The sequence below is a fragment of the Hippocampus guttulatus genome, chromosome 2 (assembly GCF_054856545.1).
Source record: "Hippocampus guttulatus isolate MCC_2025c chromosome 2, RoL_Hgut_1.0, whole genome shotgun sequence".
NCBI classification, from domain to species: domain Eukaryota; kingdom Metazoa; phylum Chordata; class Actinopteri; order Syngnathiformes; family Syngnathidae; genus Hippocampus; species Hippocampus guttulatus.
This window is the reverse complement of record NC_141262.1, coordinates 16,623,105-16,647,268: the sequence shown is the minus strand read 5'-3', so window position 1 is coordinate 16,647,268 and position 24,164 is coordinate 16,623,105. Positions and strand designations below refer to the sequence as shown.

The following is a 24,164-nucleotide window of genomic DNA, read 5'->3' as shown; positions in this document are numbered from 1 at the left end:
TGGTTCGACTTCCTCTGAGACAAAGTAAATATTTCCCATGGCTTATCTGACCGCTGGCAGAGGAGGACAGTGCGAGGATAATTAACAAGTAGCCTCCATATGACAGGCCCCAGTGGGGTTAAGATCATGTGGCTACCTTAAACCTCACCAGGCTTTCATCAGCTCAGGACCCAACTTGAAAATTCAGTTTCTTCTTGGTTCCTTTGTTACACCATCTCATGCTTATTGCATAACACCAGAAAGTCACATTTCTCAACTCCTCCTTTTTTATGCATGATGATGAAAACCTCCCATTCATCAAGGCTTAGAACTTTGGCTAGCAATCTCTATGGGTGTCTGGGTGTTGGAGCATTGGCCAGGGAACAACCGACAAGAGCAACATGAAAGCCAATTATGCTGCGGACCACGAAAATTTGAATTTTCATAACATTGGCCAACGCAAAATAAATAAATAAATAAAAAGAACAATGAAAAACACAACGTATCAGAATCAAATAGATGCAATAAATTGTGATGAGCAGAAAGTCTCATCCAATGAAAGCCCAATGAAAAAGGCTATGTGGCCGCATGTGTGCAAAACTCCCATCTTGACTTGATTATCTCGTTGTTTGTTCTTTTCTTCGAGACCAAAAAGGAGGGGATGAATGAAAACAATATATTTGTGCAGATTGGCTGGTGTCCAGGTACAGCTCCGCCTCTCTGACGATGACAACGTGACGTTGTGTGCACCTTCCCCTGTTGTGCAATCATCATGGGGGCTGTAAGACCCCCCCGCAGCCTCATCTGGTTTCTCAGAGGCTTCAGACCGTGTCCGGCGCTCACACCCTCCGAGGCATGACATGGTTCAGGATTCTTCATAGCGAGCGGGTCAATGCAAAGACATGGACTTCAGCCAAATGAGGCATTAAAAACAGCTCAACCTATTGGACTGGACAAACAAACATTTGAGGTAAAAATATGTTATTGCTTCAATGAATGACGTTACTCTGTGTTGTTAGTTTCATAAGTCTAAACATCCTTATTTCATGATGTTGAAAAAAATGTGGTCATGTGATCCCCCGTCTTTGCGTCCCTTGACAGCCTTCTTTGAATTTGATTACTCCTTTACTAATAATGTATTCTTCCAATGCAACCAAAGCAGCTACTTCATCTCGATCCCCCATCTAATATCAAATAAAACTGGACACAATGATCACATATGGCATGAAGGTTTCAAAACCTTACTTTCAGGTATGAATATGGAGTGCATGTTTCGGTGAAATCCGAGACCGACAGCACATTTTCGTTTGGGTTTCGCCGCAAGAGTTGTTTGAACTCGTATTGATGGCCCAGTAAAATATTTGAGCCAAATTCTAAGTTTGGCTCACAGAATACCAAATCGCTATCCATAAAAGGCAGCTCAATCTCCTTTTTGTTTCCCTCTAGTTGAGCTTGGAGCGCTGAAAGAAGCGGAGCGGAATTGTTTCCTGATGGCAGTCCCGAATGACAGCTTCAATTTGAACTCCACCTTCTCGCCTTGTACGAGCAAAAACAGTGAGAACGCGTCTGGTTGCGCAGACTGGCCACGGGTGCCTATGACCACCATCATCCCCACTATCTACAGCATTATCTGCGTTCTGGGCATCATTGCCAACACCCTTGCTGTGTGTGTGTTGGCCCACACCAGCGCCTCGAGGAGAACTGTGGCCAACACATTCATGCTGAACCTTTGCATATCGGACCTTTTGTTCCTGCTGTCTCTCCCGCTGTGGGCTGTCTACTACTCGCAAGGCTACAGCTGGCCCTTCGGACGAGTGACTTGCAAAATCTCCGGGAGTCTCCATAATCTCAACCTGTACGCCTCCATATTCTTCATCACTTGCATGAGCATGGACCGCTACCTTGCTCTGGTGCACCCACTGCGCTCTCAGAGAGTTCGAGACCTGAAACGTGCCAAGCTCATGTGCGTCCTGGTGTGGTTTATGGCATTTGCTTGCACGGCGCCAACCATAGCGCTGAGGGACACTCATTATATCGAGGCGTTTGACGTGGAAGCTTGTGTGATGATCTATCCGGATCCCACCTGGCATCGGAGCCTGGCCTGGATGAAAGTACTCCTGGGCTTTTTGCTGCCGATGCTCATCATTACTTGTTGCTACTGTGCCATTGGCAGACATTTCTTGGCTGGTTCTGGCCTCGTAGGCCTGCGGAAACCGTCGCGCTCTGCCAGCGCATTTAAATGCTCAGGGTTACAGGATAGCTGCGGTAAACCGGAGAGACCCCCGACCCCCTGTATGACCCCCGGCTCTGGTGGAGGCAGACCCATGGAAGGAAGGGGGCTGGAAAGGGTCCTGTGGACCGTGGCTGCTGTTGTTTTGGCCTTCTTCCTTTGCTGGTTCCCCTTCCACTGCGTGACATTTATAGACATACTGAAGAGTGATGACTGGCTGGACGGTTGCTGGGCCCAGTGGGCCATCCAGAATCTCACCCCCCTCACCCTCTGCTTGGGCTTCTCCAACTCTGCCATCAACCCTGTGCTGTACTGCTTCATCGGGAACCATTTCCGGGGCCGACTGGGCACCCTTAGTAAGGGTCTGTGTGTGCATTTGCAGGCACGTGAAGAGGATCACAGTCAGAAGAGGGGCTCCTTCAGCACTCGGCTCAGTTCTTTCTCCCGAAAACTCAGCGACTTGAAAGATCTGGCGGTTGTTGACGCCTCTGCGCATGCTTAGGTGACTGAAGAAGGAACACTGGGCAGAACAGTGAGGAACAAATTAATGTAACCCGGAGGTTTCATGATATGACTTCTTTCCGTGTCTTTGGACAAAAAGAAAAATGAATCCCTGGTGAAAAAAAACTTCAGTTCAGTTGTTGTGTTCTCCGTCAATGCACTGAAAGGGTTAGGTAAATCGACATAACTTTGACGACGATTGTATCTTCTTTTATACATGTTGTTCAACAAATCATTTGCACCAGCTTTCAGTCAGACCAAAGACAAATTTTAATGGATTTATCTGTGCGATTTGTGCATTTCATGAAATCAAAATCACCACTACCGTGGGGTATCACTCCTCCCTCACCATCAAGACTTTTCTAGGTTCTAATGTCCACTCCGAATCTTATCCCTGTGCTTGTGGTCCCCCGCCATCCCCCCCCCCCCCCCCAACCCGGATTCCCACTTCCTATTACAGGTTATGGATTTTTGCACAAATGAAAAACAAAAGAGGAAACGAGTTCTCATAAGGAAGGAGACGAGTTCTCATATCAGAACTGCATCAAATATTCTGCCTTGACAAAGATATAAATGCTCAGTTTTTCTTGACACTGTCCGAGAGGTATTCATTTAACAATTTGTTTATTAGGTTGTGAAAACGCACTTCAACATACTGAAGGCTGTGTCTCATATTATGACTTAATACATTTCTATATCCACTGTACCTAATGCTATCTCACAAGCTATTAAAAGGGGAAGTTTCAAATGTTTTGCTTTGCTTTGCTAGTGCTCAACTTTACTTTGCCATTCAGGTCATACCACTGGAAAAAAAAAGTCACAGTGTTATGCCTCCTCATAGTGTTATATCTACCGTAGCTAAATCCAAGACACTCAAAACCTGGCCAGGGCATTAAGCAGAAATCATTTGAGGTTTAACGGCATCTACAATTGTAAAACTTTATTGCGACAGTACACTGAAAAAAAAATGTGGTGAATTTACTCACTTTTATTATGTTAGGTGGTTACACACAATGAAATCATTTGGATCTAGATAAACAAACATTTTAAGTCGATATATAGTCTAATTAAAAAAGTACCGGAATCTAGATGTTTTTACTTGCACACATTTGACAAAATAAATTTGAATATATTCAACTCACCATTTTTTTTCAGTGTACTGTCGCACTAAGGTTTTACAATTGTAGACGCCATTAAATATTCAAATTATTTCTGCTTAATGCCCTGGCCAAGTTTTGAGTATCTTGGATGAAGCTACGGTAGATATAACACCAAGAAGTGGCATACCACTGTGACGTGTTGTTTCTAGATTATGTTTGAAGTTATCGGATTCATTTAGGATTGTGCACACAACCGTATTTCTTGCAAATGACATCATAATACCAAACAAAACAAAAACAAAATGAACAGCATTGGGAACGACCATGATCGAGTTTTATATCTCAGTAAAGGTTGATACACTTGTTTGTAAATCCAAATGATATTTAAACTGCTAAAACATAATTATTAATAAACATTGAACACATTTACAGTACTTATCAATACCTTGATTTCTGACTTTACAGCGGAGCATAGTGAGCTCAAATTTGGGCATTAAAATGGTGAATTCAGTTCCTCGACATAAATGGTGTAATGGTAAGAGCTCACTTCCAGAGGCTGAATGTTCTTTCATGACAAGTGGTCTAATACATTTGTCAAGAGCTGTATTATAGCAAAATATGGTCATTAGGAATACCAATCCATAGTATAGAAAGCTCTATACACTGCATTGACATTGTATTATTTCCAAATATAATTAATAGCAATGTATTTGCCTGAATTAAAAAATAAAATGAAAAAGATGACAGGTATATGTTGAGTCCCTCCTACATATCAACGCTGCCTATCATAGTCTTATACAAATGCTCTGATCATGCATTCCACTCCAAACACTTGTGTTGTGCTAATCAATGGAGTGTCTCTGTCTGCTACTTGTGGCTGGTATAGATCCTCCACATACCACACTGACCCTGGCCTGCCCCTGTGTGTGCTGGAAGTTTAGAGAGTGTTTGTACAGGTATGTGTTTTCCCTGCTGAAAGCCACCCAACAAAATTACTGCTAGTTATTTTGTTCATGATAAACAATTTGATAGTAGCGGCAATGAAAAATGTACATTTCTTTTTAGATGTGCATTTTCTATTTTATATAGATATTTTGTTCTGTGGCACGGTAGAAACTGGTAAGCACATCCGCTTCACGGTGCATAGGTCCCGGGTTCGATTCCGGCCGCAACCTTACTGTGTGGAGTTTGCATGTTCTCCCCATGCCTGCGTGTTTTTTTTCCGGTTTCCTCCCACATCCCAAAAAACATGCACTGTCGGTTGATTCAGCGCTCTAAATTGTCTCTATGTGTGATTGTGAAAGTGAATGGCTGTTTGTTTACATGTGCCCTGCGATTGGCTGGCAACCACTTCAGGGTGTATCTCGCCAACTGCCCGAAGACAGCATTGGGATTTAATTGAAGTGAGATATTCCGATAATCCTGTAATGGCTGCAAGTTTAATTTGAAAAACAAAACAAAACATTGGCCGACAGGAAAGGTACTATACCGTTCTCCAGTATCATCATAAGGCAGGGCAACTTCATTTATGTATTTCATACAGAGGGTAACTCAATGTGCTTCACATAATAACTAAAAAAACAACAAGATTTAGGAAAAATTGATATTAAAGACCTGGATTTAAAAGCATCTTTTGGCATTTTTATTTATTTTTATTAAATTTATGGTCAGCTGTCAATGTCACCAAAAGGTAACATGTTGCTTTGATCGCATAAAGCCTGAGCCAAGGCAAGTTGCCTCTTTTCCTATGAATGTTAATTTAAAAAAAACCTACTTCTGCTTTACCAAGTATCTGCACTTTTATTTAAGTACAGCGTGAGTACTTTTACCACAGATTATTACATATTTGAAACTAATAGGCAGGCTGGTATCTTTTACCTATCATATTCAGTTCTACCCAACCAAACAAGGGTAAAAAAAAAGCTTCTCAATGCAGCTAATCTTTCGAATTGACCACTGAGTGGCGCTAACATGCTGCAGATGCATTCGGCTGTCAGACAGGACCGTCGTGCAGGCTGCTTACCCACACAGTCAACCCAGAAGCCCCACGTTCATGATCTTTGCAAGCTGAGGAGAAGGAGAGACCTGATACAGACTGATTACTGGGCGGCTACAGCTGTGGATGTAGAAACCTCGAAACTAATCCCGAGTGAAAAATTTTCAGGCCCAAAACAGTTTTCGGTCCGAGCTTGTGGTCATTTGTGCCAAGGATGCCATGTAGGCATATGTGGCCTGCTAGCCTGTAATGACATAGCAGATGCTGTAGCACACGCTTAACAAAATGTGCACACGGCACTCAATATTTTAATCACCAGCTCCTGTTTACAGCAACGCTTGACACAACAGCAACTCTGCAACTGACAGGACAGATTGGGAGAGGAGTTTGGAGCAGCGCTGCATGATGTTGAGACACACACGGCTTTATTAGCTGCTTCCTCGCTGTTCTGTGGCTGAGGTGTACGCGTCCTTGACACGCGATCAATAGAAGGCACTGGTGAGCGAGAAATAAGAAAATGAAATGTGGGTGACTCTTGGGGTGCCTCCTTGCAAATTTGTGAAAACAGCAATCAAGTGTCTTTGAGCTCAAAAATGTCAAAACTGTACAAATGTAAGCATGACTTGCTGCTAATTGTGCTGTGGATGATGACTATCTTTCACATCTCTGAAACTGCTTGGTGTTGTGCTGTTTGTTCTAAATGGTTCCCTTTTTTGTTGTATATGCAACGAATGACACAATATTGTCAGCTATTTTGCAGAAATAGAAATACAAGGAACTTTTACTTGAATATATCTTTCTGTCTTTCATTTGGTGGATTTAGTTCAAGTCAAGGTTTATGTGTTCCAGGACTACAACCATGGAAGGTGGTTGAGGGACCATCGCCACGTTCTCTCACTGACAATGCAGATTTTTTTTTGTTCGCCACATTCTTCCATCAGTCTCAGAGTCACATTCCCCCGCCTTCACAATGAGCAAAGGAATTTTAATGAATGTCAATGTGGTGGGTTCTCAGCAATGTATATCGTTGACTTCAGACTGAAACATTGTCACAATAATAAATTTCAATTCTTTTTTTTTTTTTCTCCACATATCTACGCAATTGGTTGGTCCACGTGTGGATGTTATATGTACAAATTATTGGCTGGTGTGAAGGGTTGAAAATGGCTTGCTAGAAAAAAAATGTAACATTTACAATTGTGAAGAGATTTTTGTGTATTTGTGTTTTTAGATATAATTTGAGTGAATGAGCCATTGATTGCAATATGCAAAATAGTGTCGGCCGTCAGAGACAATCAATCACTATAATTGGCGGTTAGCTAGCGAAACAGTACAGGTGGTACGAGTAGAGTTTGTACACAAAAACAAAGCCACTGCAAAGAAAATGGCATGATCAAGTAAATTCAGCTCAGCAAAATGTTGCATTTTATTTTTCTAACAGCTACACGCCCACCTATATGGCATGTTAAACCAATTGAATAAATTCTAACTCCCCGCTGCCTTCTGTACATTTGCACTTAAGAAAAAAAAAGGGGGGGGGGCTGCTGAGCAATGAGCCACATGGTTCAAAGTGCGCTTGCTGCCGTTAGTTTCGGATCGGGGTAAGAGAAGACATAGCCTCACTGCCTTTCAGTTTGGGCCATACAGGTCACTGAACCAAAATTTTGGATTTAAAAAGCTGAATGTAAGAAGGAGAAAAAGGGAGACCGTATTGTGTTTAAGTTACAAAACCACAACAAAGCAGTTGTGGTATGTAACTCCACTTCTTGAAAAGCTAAGATGGAAAATCTATCAGTCTACCACGGACCCATTGGAAAGAAGGAGGGCGAGAGGCGACTGGGTCTGGATGGACGCGATGGATGCTTCTTGGTGCGAAACAGTGACTCTGTACCCGATGTCTACTGCCTTTGTGTGCTGTGAGTAAAAGGGCAACTTTGACTTCTTCTGAGTGGTCATGCAGTGATCTATCTATCTATCTATCTATCTATATATATATATATATATATATATATATACAGATAGATATAGATATACCTGTATATACAGTATATATATATATATATATATATATACACATGTCACCCTTTTTGTACACACTGTGTGTGTGTGTGTGTGTGTGTGTGCGTGCGCGCAGGTGCAACGAAATTGTCTTCACATACAGACTTCAACAACATGACGGAGGATCATGGGCCGCAGAGGTAAGATTTCTAAACCACCAACCATGATGTCAACCATTGACATCAGTTTATTGTTGAGCATAGCAAGACACACTGAGCAATTGTATGCGTTTGTCTTTGCGGGAAAAGCTTGGCGAAGGCCCTTTTTAGTTCCAGTCTGAAGGGTAGTGCAGACTTGCTCTCGACCCTATTCGTCAATTTCGGGATAAACTACAGTAGCGATCACAAACCATTGTAGTGTAACGTAAAATCTCAAATTAGGAAAACCCAGAGGCTTTGAATTCAGCATCCACACAAAATTGTGCCCAGTTCTGTGTCCACTAGTATTTGTCTCCATTGCGTTAGGTTTCATCTTCTGACAGGGATCTCAATACTTTTCCTCAGTGGTGCCATACATCCAGGTAAATAATTTAGTGTTATTAGTCGTAACTTATTTTTACACATGTATTCCATTGTTAAAATGTTTCTGAAAAATAAGGTTTAATCTCGTTTCTGATGGTGACAATTTGACCCGAGGTCAAAATGAATTAAATTTCTATCATTTCCAATAGGAATTTTGGACTTTAAAATTGAATAAAGTCGAGGTCAAACAGATCTTTGTCTTCAAATGTGAAAGGCTCATTTGATTTGTATCAAGTTGCGATTTTCGAGGAGGGAAAGCTGTGTAAAATCAGTGCATTCCTGTACCTTTGTGAAATAGTTGTAAATGTCAGAAATTGCAGCCTGTGGCTGAGGAGGTGTGGAGGAGGGGAAGGTGCATGGCAAGGGGCTACCAACCGATCCCGGACATTAGCAAGATATCACCAATAACTTCGTCCGTCCTCATGCTCCGTCTTAGAAATGTTGTTAGGGGGCATCAGTCATGCACTCGCCCCAGGCATCTACTGTGCTTTGAACACCACTGATTCAGTTGATCTGAGAAAATAATTTATCAATGTACTGTATTTTGGAAGATGCTGTAGGGGCATGCTGATTTCTGACGGGGCTACAACCCCACAATAGCCCCCGTGATCGAGCTCTTTGGATGTGGAATGCAGCATTGCACCTGATAGAATTTCAGATGATTGAAGCTGCGAACATATAGTGACATCTTAATATTGTCTTGTCTCTGCATGTTGTGACACGTGCTGCGTGCTGTATACTGACACTATCAATCAAGCAGCACTGACGAGGACGAACATGGATTGCGCTACAAGCTCAATATTCATAACCAATATTACTTGAATGAAATATTTTTCACAGTAATACTTGCAGCCAGAGAGAGAGAGAGAGAGAGAAATGCATGGAGATTTGACAAACACAATCTCCGTGTTAGATTGAATGATTGTAAAATGCATTCAAGTAATTTTTTTTTCAGTGTGACCGAAAGGAAAGAATCGAATGTAATAACAACGGATGAAAGCTTCTTACTTGACAAAGCCACACTATTTCCAAATGTTCAATGTAGCTCATGCAAGTGAGTGCGCTTCCATTTTGCCAGGTGTACGGGATCACTTCCAAACATTTTGGGTTATTTTGAAGACACATATGTTTGTGTTGTTTCAATTTTAATTGGTCGCAATGGAAGCTCCGCAGATAATGGCACGTATTTCAAAAATGTGCTTGCAATCAACATGAACAATTGTTTTTGGGGTTTTTTTGGTTGTTGATAAACAACATGTGAAAAAGCCTAAGGGGAGTGGAGAACTCACTGTCTGCATTTTCCTAATTTAGCCACCAATGCCCCAGTGCTTTATTTTCCCATCTGCTATCATCGGTTATTCTCTCTTCTATTAATACTCTTTCATGAGAGTTCTGCCAAATTTATTGAGTCATATATGAAACATTTTTTTTAAATATATCCTTTAGATATCTATGTAGGATTTTCATTCTTTATTATTTTGTTCAGTACGGGTGGCTCATTTCATTCAAACTAACCATATCTTCTCCTCATTTTTTCCTCATGATGTCAAGATGAAGTCTATGAATTCTTCTCTGCTCTTGCTTTACTTTCTTTCTTCCCCCCCCCCCCCCCCCCCCAACCCCCAGACGATTCCTGGTGTGCCGAAACGACATTTCCGTAACATCAAGAACTTGATAGCAGCTTTCCAGCAGCCCAGACAAGGAATTGCCATCCCTCTGCTTTACCCTGTCACTGCCCAGGGATGGGTACAAACACCCACAGAGGCGCAGACGCCCAGTAATGGCCTGTCACCACCACACAGCAGCTCGAGTACTCTCCTCCAGTCGTATGTTGTTCAGGGACAGGAAAATGAGGGGAAAAATGTGATGGGAACTCTTGGCTAGCCACAAGGTACAGTACAATATATTTGAAGTACCGATATTCATTTCAAACACAACTTCTGATTGTCTTTTGACTTTTTGCCATGTTTTGTTGACACAGAAGGTCTCTATTCAAGCCCTCCCCTTAAATCACTTTAAATCAAAATGCACTCAATTAATGCTGTTTAATGCAGCATAATTCCTATTTTACAGCTTTCACTAAATGTGTATGTCAAAATATATTCTTATGAACCTTTTTGCATTCATGCAGAGTGAATCAATTCAAATGTTCAGCAAAGATACCAATTCATCAAATAAAACAACGATGAGTAACTGTGGGCCTCACTGAATACTTGCAGTGTTTTTTTTTTGTTTTTTTTTGGTGGGGGTTCACACAAAAAGTCTCCCGCCTTACTAGGAAATGTGATGTAAAATATTCATACTGAAACTTTCACATTACTGTTTACATACATTGGCAAGAAATGCATGTTTATGTGAGTGACAAGGAAAAAGCATATTCGTGCGATATGCTGTATAAATGAATTCTCGTTCGCTCTTTGACACACCCGTACCCACACATATGCAGACCCACACGGGAACAAAATTCAATTTGACATATTGAAGTGCTGATCTCCGTGGCTAGAGTGCTGACTGTTGGGGTAGGATGGGGAGGGTGTGCTCTACTGTCATTTTTGTGATTGGCATTACTGGCTACTCTAGAAGAAAAAAATAGAAGAAGTGTGAGCGTGCGACGGAAATAAAGAGTGTGAGCATCCATTTGGCCGGGACGGTGGTCTCCTAGCAACCGGACTTTCCCTCTTTTCAGCACCGAGATGAGGCTGGGCAGTGTCTAATGAAGCATATGGTTTCGGAAAGGAAAGGAAGGCGCGTCGCAAAGAGCTGGTGGTGAACGTATATCACCTGCTTCCAGTCGCAACATATGCAGCGTAGGGCTCTGTCATCCGCAGCCCGTGAGAGAAACACAAACAATTAATGGTGGGCAGATGGTGGAGTGACGCAGGGAGGGGAGGCATGTGGCTAGGGGGAGGCAGATGGAGGAGGAGGTGGAAGAGTGAAAGCTCGTTTAAAAAATCTTAGCATAAAGTTTTTTTTTGGGGGGGGGGGAAGAAGCTTGGAAGTGGTTCACGTGGATCTTGATTGGCATTTTCTAATGAGACCAGACAAGCTGTAGAGTACGCTGTAGCCAACTCCAAGGTGCTGCCCCTTCTGCACTCGCCACCCACTCACTGTGCTTCAGCTGTCACATTTCTTCCACCCGACCCTTTCCTCTTTTCTTGTCGTCCTCCTTCTTCTTCTTTTCCTGTGACAGATGCGTGTTTCTCATGCAATGCTCAGTTGGAGCCATAACGATGGGTGATAATGACAGCACAGATTTGAGAGCGACAATCTCCCCAAGACGAGAACAAAGCGCGAACGACAAATGTTTTGCAAGGGAGGCGAATGAGGACCCACATAGAAGTTGCAGAGCCAAATAACAAGCCAGAACGCAATCCCAGGGAGCACTGGGATTATTCACACATAATAACTTTAATCAGCATTGGAACCCCATAAAGTCAGATTTTTTTTTCAGCGAGAATATTTACTATAGCCATGTATAATTCTTTGCAAAAATGTAACTGCTCTTTCTATTGATTAACAATACTGACATTTACTTATGAACAACAGAACTTCCAGTTGAGCACTTATTTTTTTTCCTCAGTGTGAAAGCACTGGCTATGTACATTCTTGGTTGGAGTATACACACGCATACAAACTACTGTTGGGGGACAACAGAGGCAGCGACCCAGAAGAGGTTCCCTCCTCCTCTTTTCGGGAAGTGTCAGAGTCGACAAGGCCTCTCTTGCACATGACGTAAACGGGAGTATATCCGGAGTAATTGGCAACTAGAGTGCTCTTGATTTGAGTCATGAAGGAGATAATTTACTGGCAACCGTAGAAGTCTTCAGCTTGGGTAAATTAGAACAAAATCGAAAGTGAAGAAGAGTGTTTAGGATAGCAGAAGCGTCAGTTAACTCCCTGGCTAGCAGGGATACAAAAAGCAAAGCCACAACCAGACCACACTTGCTTGTGCCACTGTTAGAAACCAGACAATAATAATAAAATACCATCATTCTGTCACAGTTAAAGGCAATTTTGGAAATCGTTTTCCCCTAATCTCTCGTTGTGTTCTTTTTTGATGATGTCACCTTTTTTTCATACAGTATAGAAAGGGTAGAACAAATTGGAGTCGAGTAGAAACAGGCAGTCTTTGGTGGGCTGGGATGGCAGAGCCGCTTCAGTGTTACCTGCCTCCCACCTCGCTTAGAGTCATGAAGTGGATGTTGTAGGGGCAGTCGGACAGCTCTGTCTGCTGCTCTACAGGCAGAGAGTAGTAGCCGTCGTAACCCTGCACACGTCCGGCAGACAGCAGCTGCTGGTTCTCCACATCGCTCCACGTTCGGCTCCCCGCGTCGCCTAACTCCACTCTCTTCCTCTCGTGGTCCCACGCCCCCTCCACTGCTCTCCGCCGAGCCTCCTCCCTCACCCTCGCTCTTTCTTCCTCCTCATTGCCGCCGTAACGGATGCACAAGCACAGCGCCCCTTGCTGGAGAGTGATGTCAGCGAACCGACGAGTCCTGCCGTTGAGCATGGCACTCATTTGCGATACGCTCACGTTGACTCCGCTCTCTAGGACGCGCCCACCGACCCCTAAACCCAAAGCGAGGTCTTCCTCAATAGGCCGGGACTGCAGGAAGTGGTGGCTGTCGCAGCCGTGCACTGTGAAACTCAGCCCGTCGAGGTAAACGGCGCCGTTCAAAATGGCAGCCACTCGCCGACTGTCCTCGCTGGCCACACCGATAACTTCGGCGCTTACGCGGCTGTGGGAGATGGCAAAGCGGATGCTGGGCCCGAGAAGAAAGGGCCGGGAACCAAAGGGAGGAGGTCGTGTTGGTCGGTGGCAGGTTGAGCCGACGGGTGCTGAGACGAGAGGCAAACGCTCCAAAGAGATGAAACGTCTCAGCTGCCTGCGGAGCTCACATTGGATCCCCAAAACCACCTAAACAGAAGAAGCGCAATTATTCAACTCCAGCCTACTCACGTTTTGGCATTGACAAATTCACATATTTGCAGATTGTTTATTTATTTGTTTTTTAAATGAAAACCCTTTTCTTTTTAAATATATCTTTTGTCGCCATTATTCCTCTGTGTGTGTGTGTGTTTTATTTATTTATTTATTTTTTGCATTGTGGGTTTTATATATCAAAACATTTAAGAACGAATACCGGTAACCTAAAAGTGTCTGATAATGAACATACAGTCAAAACTCGGTTTTCGAACGTCTCTGTTCTCGACCAAATCGGTTTTCGACCAAAAATTTTGAGGTTTTTATGCCTCGGATGACGGCCGAATTTCGGTTCTCGAACAAACTGAGCGCACTTGATTCCTCTCGCCTTCCTTACACGAGGAAGTGACGCTTCCTCGTTTAGCGTTCCATGGTGAACAGACGTGTTCAATAAAGATTTTTTGCGTGGTTTCGGTTTTCGAACAAATCGGTTTTCAAACAGCCTTCTGGAATGGATAATGGTCGAAAACCGAGGTATGACTGTACTTCATGAGATTTGGATCAAGAAAGAAAATGTGATGTCACACCAACTATTTTCCTAAAAAGGTTGATATTTTATTTATTATCTCGAGTGGGTTGAGGTTTTAAATACTTTCAGTCAATTTAAGACCATTTGTGTGGGGCTCTGAGTCATTACAAGTGAAAACAGAAAACAGAAAACATTGAGCTTTTCAATCCGAACATAGCAATGAATACCACTTCACACATGTCTGTGTTTGTTTAGACTTTGCAAATAGAACAGCAATGGGGTATCCACCTTGCTCGAGTCCCAGTCTTGGGTCTTGGTTTGAGTCTTCATCAGTTCATATGTTTGTTCCATGCGGCTGATCTCAGGCTTTGGGAAACCAGGAACAACGTTGTGAAGCTGGAAGCCAAATAGCTGCAACCAGCTGCCAATGTCTGCACATAAATACAGAAATATATTTTTAATATACTGTATATATACATTTTATTTTATTTTTTTGTACACAGACACACCCACATAAATGCACACATATAAAAGGGCTGTAAAAATGAATGCATTAATAACGCAAAGCCTCTTCAATGCAACTTTTTGTTTTATGGTTGATCGACTCACACCTCTTATTTGGCCATCCATCACAAACGTCCACATCTGAATTACCCTCGAGAACTGCACTGCGCTTTAACCACGACACACAACTTGCTGTCAGAGGAGAAAGCTACAGCGGATGAGCCATTTAGACTTTCAAGCATCGAAACCTATTTCTGCTTCGAAACCATTGATTGAACTGAGCCGATCATTAGCAGTTACCACCGAGCTACTTGCATTTGCTCCAAGTCTCAAAGGGGTCTAAAAGTGTTAGAGAGGTTCTTGGCCTGAGTACATGCCAGTCTTGTTTCTTGGAGTGATTCCAAGTCACTTATCTTTATTTGTGAGGCGTATTTTATTAAGTCTACGACACCATCATTGCCCCTTTTTGTGGCTTGTTAGCCAGGAAACTGCCCTAAACACACACACAGACACAGGGCGGCGTGGTGGGCGACTGGTTAGCGCGTCGACCTCACAGAGATGGAGGTTTCGATTCCGGCTCCGGCCTTCCTGTGTGGAGTTTGCATGTTTTCACCGGGGCTGTGTGGGTTTTCTCTGAGTACTCCGGTTTCCTCCCACATTCCAAAAACATGCATGGCAGGCTGATCGAACACTCGAAATTGTCCCTAGGTGTGAGTGTGAGCGTGGATGGTTGTTCGTGTATGCGTGCAATGCGAGTGGTTGGCACCCAGTTCAGGGTGTCCCCTGCCTCCTGCCTGAAGACGGCTGGGATAGGCTCCAGCACGCCCCGAGACCCTTGTGAGGATAAGCGGATCAGAAAATTGATGGATGGATATATACACAGACAGACAGACAGACAGACACACACAAAGCAACAGTCATTAGACTGCAGAGTCAACTCGTTTCATAACTGAGCAAAATACGCTGCAGAGAATCAGTTGCATCTCTGTGACAAACGCATTCACTCTTTAATAACCAATAATATTGCAGATCACAATGGTCCAAATAAATGTTTCATTGTTGTGAAAGACAGATGACCTGACCTACATGCTTCATTCACTCTGATAATCCGCCATTCCATTTCCCTCTCTTGTTCAAGCTTTTGTTTCACCCCTTGGGGAAACAGTGTGTTCTTGACAGACAAAAGAGGACAAAGCATGAAATCTTGTGTTGAAAAAAAAACAGAAAACAAAAAACAAAAAAAAAGCCAGAAAAACAAGACGATCAGAGGCTGTCCTGTTTTCTTCAGTCTATTACCTTTTCTCTGTCTGACACATAGCCTCACCTGTGTCATCTCATTCTCAACGGCAGATGTTTTCAATGTGTGTGCGTGCGTGTGTGTGTGAGTGAGAAAGAGAGAGAGAGAGAGAGAGAGAGAGAAACGGAGCGTGGGCGAATGAGTGCAATATCTCCCCTAAGTCTGCTATAGTTGTCATCTGGCACTTCTCTCATGTCTCCAAGTACAGTGCAGTACTGTTCACTGCAGTACGGTTAGGATGAGTCCATTCTCCTCTGCAAAGTAAGTAGGCGGGATGGCAATGTAAACACATATGTTCAAAAACCTGCAAGCTCAACAACGTGCACTGGGGATTATCTTGTAAACCATCAATCAAACTCTTGTACTCCATCAACTCTTCAAATGCTCAATGGACTTTCACTTGTATCACACTTTTCTACCTGCAAGGTACTCAAACCGCTTTACCACTGTCTCGTCATTCACCTATTGGTGAACCGAGGGTTCAATATCTTTGCTCAAGGACAATTTCGACATGGTGCAAAGGCTGAGGATTGGAACCCACAACCTTCTGGCTGGGAGACGACTTTTTTCATGTGAGCCATGCTGCCTCAGTTTGGGGCAGTGAGCTTTAAACTATGCATCAGTTGAATCAAGACAACACAGTAGATCTCCTATGTTGACTTCCTAGCCACTATAAGGAGACGAAATATATTGGCAGGAATATAGACTCGTAATTCCCAGCCAGGGTGCCATGTCAACCGAGAAAGATTCACATCGGTGCCATGGGAAAGTATTCAATTTCACTTAATTGATCCCCAAATGATTATTCATGAATTACAACTCATATATCTTTGCTCATCTATGCCAGGCACAGATAGTGAAAAGCACAACAAATGCTGTGCGTTAGATGGCATAAGAAACAATAAACCCAACTAGTCCCATTCATTCAGAAGAATAAACCGTGACTTCATGTGTGTATATCAGCTTAGTGTTGAATTAATCAGGGTCCAGATTTCAGACTGAGTAAATCACTTTATGAGTAAATGAGACAAGATCATTCTTATTTCAGTATTCGAAACGATTTGTGACATTTTTGTTTGGTGAAGAATCATAACTAAGATTATTAACTAATGACTAACTAAGAGTCATTTTATTAAGAAATAAAATGACTCTTCTACTCAGTAAAAGTTGGGAAAAACTGATATGGACATCTGCATGTAAGTGGAGTAAAAGAATCCGATGTCCAATTTACAGAGTAACATTTTTGTCATGTCTAGCCATGTATCCACAAAGGATGAACATTGAGCTGCAATGATGTAGTAGCAGCGCCTGTTGAACCCTGGCTGACCAAGCACAAGACATAATGCCTCTTATTAGCTGGTTTAATGGAAATGAAACAAAGGCCATGGGATATTACATTCTTTAGTCATATAAAAAAAAATACAATTCGACGTCAAACTGTCAACAGACAGTAGGAGGCTTGGTTCCACCCTTCACAAGCAAACTGCAACCGGTACCTTCATAAAAGTCGGACAAAACCCTATTCAACTCAATCGAATCATCGCGCTTGGTACGGATAGCGCTCAACTGTGCGTCAGTGAATCCGTATTTCATAATGACACGAACGTGTGCGCGCATGTGAGAGGCTCACCTGTTGTAAACTGCGTCACCTCCTCCACTTTCCCCACGGGGCAGTTGTTTTTGAAGGCGTATAAGTTAAACGGTCTTGGCTCCTTGCTCAGCTCAACCCATAGCTCATGGTTGGGTGAAGTCCAGCGACCAGCTAGAGTGTCATAATCCCGCCTACCCAGGTGGACTAGCCGTGTGAGAGGATCATACAGGCCTCCGTGGAATCCGATGATGAGTTGGAAGTCAGGGTTGGTGTCCTGATAGACTTCTCCGTAGGGGGTGTAGAGAATCTCTTTGACCAGTCGGCCCTTGCTTGAGAAAACGGCCCTTGGGGTCCCCACACTGTCACAGGCGACGTAGTATTCCTCCCCACTGCTCAACTCCATGGCGATGAGGTGACCCTGCAGGTCGTAGTACAGCGACGTGATCAAATTGCTGCTGTGGTTGTACAAGTGGCTAACCCTGGTCGGTTGTGAAAGATCAGCATAAAAGAACTGCAGCTGCTCGCCCTGGCTTGTCTTAGTGGCCACACGCCGGCCCAACCCGTCGTATCGGTACCACACGGAGTGCTCGGTTGCTCGGTTGAAGACCCGCATCAGGAGCCCATTGGAGTTGTAGTCAAAGAGGTCATTGGCTCGCTGACGGAGGAATCCGTCTTCATCCACACTGTATTGTATCTCACCGAGGTGTGTGATGCGGTCTCGCTGGTCATAACGCAGCGGAATCAACCTGGAGTCAAGCACACCAGAAAATAGGCTTTGGATGCATGAAATGCAAAATAACAAGTCTGCAATATGTGAAAATTCTAATGTGACTTTAAACGCCTCGTGGTTGGAGATACAACGTGGAGCCATGAAGATTTGTTTTTTTTTAAGAGCATAATAAATCATCCTTAGGGCGGCAATAATGTTGGAAGGAACATGACAATCTTAATTTCCTGCAAAACAACTATTATCATGTTGGCGCCTGGGGAAAGGTTAGATGCACACATCTTTCAGGCTGTAAATCTGAACCATAAAAACATTGCCAGTTTATCTACGTTGTAATAGTTAGGTGTAAAATTGACCCGTTGGGAACCTGTCAAATTTCACAAGACTGCTGAAAAGCTCATGATGTAATGGCTGGCTACAAGAGTTGACCGGTTTAGGTCTGTGCCATTCACGTTAAGTAAGAGCACTTAGTCAATTTTGAATAAACTGCTTTAAAAAAAAATCACTTTGACGGGCCATTGGCTTATATTGAGGGGTTACACACACTGGTCTGGTCACGTTCTGTTGCAGAGCACAGCAACCGTTCTCACACATATACACACCTATTTTAGAGTCTAATGTTCAAGTTTCAGCAATGTGGGAGGAAACGGGAATATCCAGAGGAAACAATATGAACAAGAGAACATGAGAACATGCACAAAGGCCTACCTGAATTATACAGTACGATAAGGTTCATTTCAAGACATCATAGTAACACATCAACCAGAGGATGCACTGGATAAACCTAAAAATGCACTATAACCTTTACAGGTGAACTTAATTTGAACTTAAACTTTTAAATACATAGTATGTTCCACTGTTCACCATTTTCGTACTTTTTTTTGCTCATTATGTTTGACATATTGTCAGTCACGTATGTTGTGACATCGCATATATATTGGATATTGGTGGAAGCAGATATACAGTACTCATAGAAAGAAGATTTCAGTTTACATATTGCGAAGTGATAACTATTCTGATGGAATAACATCAACAAATATAAAGGCGATATGGCCTTACCTTGCACTGGTGCCGTGGCTCAGCAGGTTGATGTTCCCGTTGAGGTCATAGCTGTAGCGCCATTGAGGCCGCTCATTGACGGCAGCACTTTGAAGTTGGCTGTCTGCGTCATACTCGTAGGTGTATCGGGTCACATTGCTGTCCACGCCCACCCTAATGTCGCAGGTGGTTGTACGTCCTGCAGAGTCATACTGGATGGTCATCCAGTAGGCGATAGATTTGAGGATCTCGTACTGGACCTCCACCACTTGGCCGTATGAGTTAAACACCTTGGTGTGCTTCATCAGATGTGTAGTGATCACCTAAGCAACAGCAGAGGGTTAATCAGGCATACACGCAATTGCTGATAAAATAAGCAGTACAGAGAATGGATGGATGGATATATGGAAAAAAATACATTTACAGGCTGTAGAGGCCAGTGTGCACTGGTGAGCAAATACGACCGTTTTACCCATAAACCCTTGAGAGGTTCTCACTATGTCCAGAAATAATTATTAAAAAAGTAGTATTTTCAGAGAGCAAAACGCCAAGGGCCAAAATATAAACATAAGTATTGTCTGTATATGGTTTCATTTCACGTAATGTACCTGGTTGAGGTCATAAAAGATGACGCTGAACTTGCCAAACTGCTCCACCCGCCCCGATACGTCAACATAGCGGTACAGATCGATCGGAAGGGGCGTCTCGTTGATGACGGCCTGCATGCTGGTCACTCGAAAGTTATTATAACTGTAGTCAAACCTGGCGTTGACCAATCCCTCTTCACTGAAGCGGAAGATCTGCCGGCTAGTCAGTGGACCTAACCACAGAAAATCACAGGCATTAATCAAACACGCACACACACACACACACACACACACACACACACACACACACACACACACACACACACACACACACACACACACACACACACACACACACACACACACACACACAAACACACACACACACGTGCACACACCTACACACACACACCCTAGTTCAGTGGTTCTTAACCTGGGTTCGATCGAATCCCAGGGGTTAGGTGAATCGGTCTCAGGGGTTTGACGGAGCCTCTACCATGGTGGTTAAGACACACCCGACTCAACATGTCAATTAGTTATGATACGCCTGCTTGGCCATCGCTGGCTGAAGATGATCACATTACATTGCTTGTCCAATCAGTGCGGTCGGAAATTTAGTTCGCTTAGTCGTCAACGTGTGACTGTCGTGACAGTACGTCGTACAAAAAAAAAGTATACTTATCTCTTGAAATTGTATTTACCGGTACTTTTTTCTGTTTCTAATAAATGTGTGTGTGTGTGTGTGTGGGGGGGGGGGTTAGATCTTGAATTTGTTAAAAAAATATATATATACTGTATATATATTTTTTTTTCGGTACCTCTAAGAAGGTTAAGAACCATTCCCCTAGTTAATCATCACCTAACCAACTGAGCCTACCCAATCAATTCAATTGACGGAGAGTGTTCAACATCATAAACGGCGACACGCTCAGTGCAATCCATCCATTTGTAACTACCCGCACACTTCTCTTGGCATTTCCAGTGTTGACCTTTAATACGGACAGATAATGAAGTCTAAAGACAATAGCCATGATAGGCCAATGTGCTCCTTAATGTCAGAACATCCACTTCGACATTGTTCGTTTAATCTCTTGCAAGTGACCACCACTCGTCCTCCATTGGGGGTGGGTGGGGGGGGGGGCTGTTAATGAAATGGCATTATAGCTCCATCTGAGATGACTCTGATCGGACTTAAAATGGCAAGGCGCCTGGCTTGGCGGAGTATAGAGCGATGGATCATCATTACATCCTCCATTTTTATTTTCTGTAGAATGTTGAATCTGCACCTCCACGAATAGGGAAATGGCACATTCAAGCAGAGTGTGCAGCAGCCAGCTTTTCAAAAAACCCAAGGGAACTCGGAGTATGCTACTCTTGCTTCTAAAACTGTCATCTTTCCACTCCTTTTTTGCTCATTTTCTCCTCTAACATTATCCTCATTTTTCAGTCTGAATTCTGCCGTCTACTCTTAAATTGACAGTTACCGCTATCTCGTCGCTCTCTGAACATCTGTTTGTTCTGCTGAAATTAGATCAGTTAAAGGAACAGTGGAAGCTTTTTCACAGTGAAGGCAGAGTGATAAAACCCACAAACACCTGCACACACGGAGGCACACACTGCCCTGCACATTGGTGCCACCCGGTTTACCTAGTGACTGTTAATCACAGGTTTACTGGTCAGGGACGGCAGCAAGTGAATATCAAATAGTTAGTTAGTTAGTTAGTTCCGCCCGCTCCTATTTGGAACATTGGGCGACGAGCCTCCTCCATTTGTTCCGGTCACTGGCGACCTTTCTTGCTCCATGCCAGCTGACACCCATCTCACTGAGGTCTTCTTTGGCAGTCTGTCTCCACATCTTCTTTGGCCTACCTCTCTTCCTCTTTCCACCCTCTGGCATCCAGTCCATGGCCACACTTGCCGGTCTCTCTCTTGGCAGCCGGAGTACGTGGCCGATCATTTTCCTTCTCCTTTCAGAGACAATGTCTGACAGTTCAGCCACTCCTGCCCTCTTCATCACCTCCTCGTTGGTGATGTGGTCTCTCCATGAGATCCTCAGGATGGATCTCAGGCAACGCCGATGAAAGACATCTAACTTGTTGGTAATGTTGGCTGTCTTCATCCATGTCTCACAGGCGTAAATCGCTGTTGGGATAACCACTGACATATAGAGGCGTAGCTTGGTGGTCGTAGTGATGGCTTTCGATGACCAGATGTTGCGGAGGCGTTGGAACACTCCCGCAGCTTTACCAAGTCTACTGTTGACGTCTTTCTCCACACCACCTGTATTTGAGATGTTACTCCCAAGATATGTGAAGCTGTCAATGTACTCTATGTCATGTTGGTGTAGAGTGAGTGGTTGAAGGTGTTGGTGCTGTCCGACGGCCATGGCCTTGGTCTTTTCCTGGCTAATTCGTAAACCGACCTTAACTCCGTGCTCATGCAGATTGTTGGTCAACTCCTGGAGTGCGGGCTGGGTGTGACTTAACAGAGCCAAATCATCTGCAAATTCCAGGTCAGCTAGTCTGCTCCCTCCCCACTTGATACCAACTTTTTCCCCTGTGATGGACTTCCTCATCACAAAGTCAATTATGATGATGAAGAGTAGGGGTGACAGAATGCAACCCTGTCTTACACCAGTGACAATGTCAAAATCATCAGTTGTGCCACTGTTGGTTTTGACACAACAGGTTGAGTTGTGGTACAATGACCTGAAGATGTTGATGTACTTGAGGGGTACACCATACAGCTGGACGATCTGCCACAGTGACTCCCGGTGGATGCTGTCGAAGGCTTTCTTGAAATCGATATAGTTGATCATGAGTGGTGTCTGAAGTTCTTGGCACTGCTCTATGATGTTTCGAAGGGTAAAGATCTGTTCAGCGCAAGACCTTCCCTTCCTGAAACCGGCTTGCTCTTCCCTCAAGATGTTATCCACTTCATCTTTAAGGCGATGTAGCAGGACACTGCAGAATACCTTGCTGGGGATTGACAGCAGTGTAATGCCCCGCCAGTTATTGCAGTCTGCGAGGTTTCCCTTCTTAGGAAGCGTGACAATGACCCCACGTCTCCAGTCGGCAGGAACCTCTTCAGTATGCCAAATCAGGTTGAACAGGTGGGTAAGGCTCTCCACAACAGCGTCTTGGCCGTGTTTCAACATCTCGGCAGCTACCTCATCGAGTCCCGGTGCCTTGTTGTTCTTAAGGCCCTTGATTGCTCTGGCAACCTCAGTCTCGGATATCTCTTTCGATGTAATATTTAGAGCTGGAGCTGGTGTCTCTTGATCGAAATTGAAGAGCACGGGAGGCATTGGTTGGTTGAGAACCTCCCTGAAGTGTTCCAGCCATCTTGCTTCTTGCTCCTCGTCGCTTAGAAGTGTCCTGCCATCCTTGCTCCTGATTGGCACGCTAGAGCTGCTCCTGGAGTTGGTTAGCTCCCGCACGATCTTGTATAGGGTCGTCGTGTTGTTGTTCTCGGCTGCTTCCTGTGCCTCTCTTGCTTTCTCTTCTAGCCACTGTCTTTTATCCTTCCTGCAACTCTTCTTCACTGCCCTGTCCAAGCGCCTGTACTCCTCGTCTTCCATCCTCCAGCTCCGGAGCCTCCTCTTTTGTTCTCTTTTTATCTTGGCCACTTTCCTTTCATCAATCAACTTCCAGGTGTTGTCTGTTATCCATCTCTCTTTGTTGGTACCCCTCTTTCTGCCGATAACTGCTTCTGCAGTTTCAGCAATGGCACAAGAGAACATACTCCACTGCTCCTCAATGTTTGCAAGGTGTTGTGATACCTTGAGCTTCCTACTCAACTCCTCACAGAAGCTTTCTGAGATGTTGTTATCCTTTAGCTTGTCCACTGCGTAAGGTCTCTTGGGCTGCACCTTTTTCACCTTCTTCAGCTTCAGCTTGATTTTACTCACCACAAGGAAGTGGTCTGAACCCACATCTGCACTTCTGTGGGAGCGAACGTCGAGCAATGACGAGCGCCACCTTGTGTTGATGCAGATGTAGTCCAGTTCGTTCTGGGTCCCGCCACCAGGTGAAACCCAGGTTACTTTGTGGATCCGCTTGTGCTCAAAAAAGGTGTTGCCAATGCTGAGGCCATTGGTACTGGTTAGCATCAACAGTCTCTCCCCGTTGTCGTTCGTGGAGCCTGCAGACCCATGTGGTCCAACTGTGGCATTCAGGCCCCTTCTGTCATCATCCAGTTTTGCGTTGAAGTCTCCAATCAGCATTTTGATGTCATGTCTGGGGATCTCCTCAAGCACAGTCTGGAGCTGGTTGTAGAAGGTGTCTTTATCGTCCGCTGAGGCAGCTTCGGTTGGGGCATAGACTTGTACGATGGTTACTTTGGCATATCTGGTGTAGAGCCTTGCTGTAATAATCCGTTCATTCACCGGCTTCCATCCAATCAATGCTTTTGCTGCACTATTGGAGAGGATGATGCCGACTCCATGAGAATGGTGGTCTTGCTTCCCAGAGTACAGAAAAGTTGCTCCATCAACCACGAGACGCCCTTGCCCCGTCCACCTCATTTCACTAACGCCTAAGATGTCCAGGCGATAGTCCCTCATATTCTTCAGCACCTGGTC

At 44.0% G+C, this 24,164-nt stretch overlaps 3 protein-coding genes across 4 annotated transcripts in view; 2 read left to right on the top strand and 1 right to left on the bottom strand.

Moving 5' to 3' along the window:
* The first annotated feature begins 789 nt into the window (after positions 1-789).
* Positions 790-7,189, top strand: agtr2 (angiotensin II receptor, type 2). 2 transcript variants are annotated; one of them, XR_015097455.1, is made up of 3 exons: positions 790-949; positions 1,426-6,304; positions 6,656-7,189. XR_015097455.1 is itself a non-coding variant. In XM_086099256.1 (2 exons), the coding sequence occupies exon 2, from the start codon at positions 1,470-1,472 to the stop codon at positions 2,709-2,711; it is 1,242 nt and encodes a 413-aa protein (XP_085955382.1). In that variant the 5' UTR covers positions 790-949; positions 1,426-1,469; the 3' UTR covers positions 2,712-7,189. The 2 variants fall into 2 exon arrangements, 1 of the variants encoding a protein (XP_085955382.1); XM_086099256.1 differs by having other exon boundaries at positions 1,426-7,189.
* A 161-nt stretch (positions 7,190-7,350) lies between these two features.
* Positions 7,351-10,578, top strand: sh2d1aa (SH2 domain containing 1A duplicate a). The gene is made up of 3 exons (XM_086099232.1): positions 7,351-7,722; positions 7,941-8,004; positions 10,012-10,578. Exons 1-3 carry the CDS (start codon positions 7,586-7,588, stop codon positions 10,267-10,269), a joined length of 459 nt encoding a protein of 152 aa, XP_085955358.1. The 5' UTR covers positions 7,351-7,585; the 3' UTR covers positions 10,270-10,578.
* A 1,196-nt stretch (positions 10,579-11,774) lies between these two features.
* Positions 11,775-24,164, bottom strand: part of tenm1 (teneurin transmembrane protein 1) — a 184,870-nt gene continuing 172,480 nt past the window's right edge. Inside the window, exons 34-38 of the mRNA XM_086099239.1 lie at positions 19,604-19,815; positions 19,017-19,318; positions 17,270-17,976; positions 14,127-14,269; positions 11,775-13,303 (exon numbers count right to left, since the gene is read on the bottom strand). Coding sequence (XP_085955365.1) covers positions 12,548-13,303; positions 14,127-14,269; positions 17,270-17,976; positions 19,017-19,318; positions 19,604-19,815 — 2,120 coding nt within the window. The 3' untranslated portion in view covers positions 11,775-12,547. The remainder of the gene's footprint in view (positions 13,304-14,126; positions 14,270-17,269; positions 17,977-19,016; positions 19,319-19,603; positions 19,816-24,164) is intronic.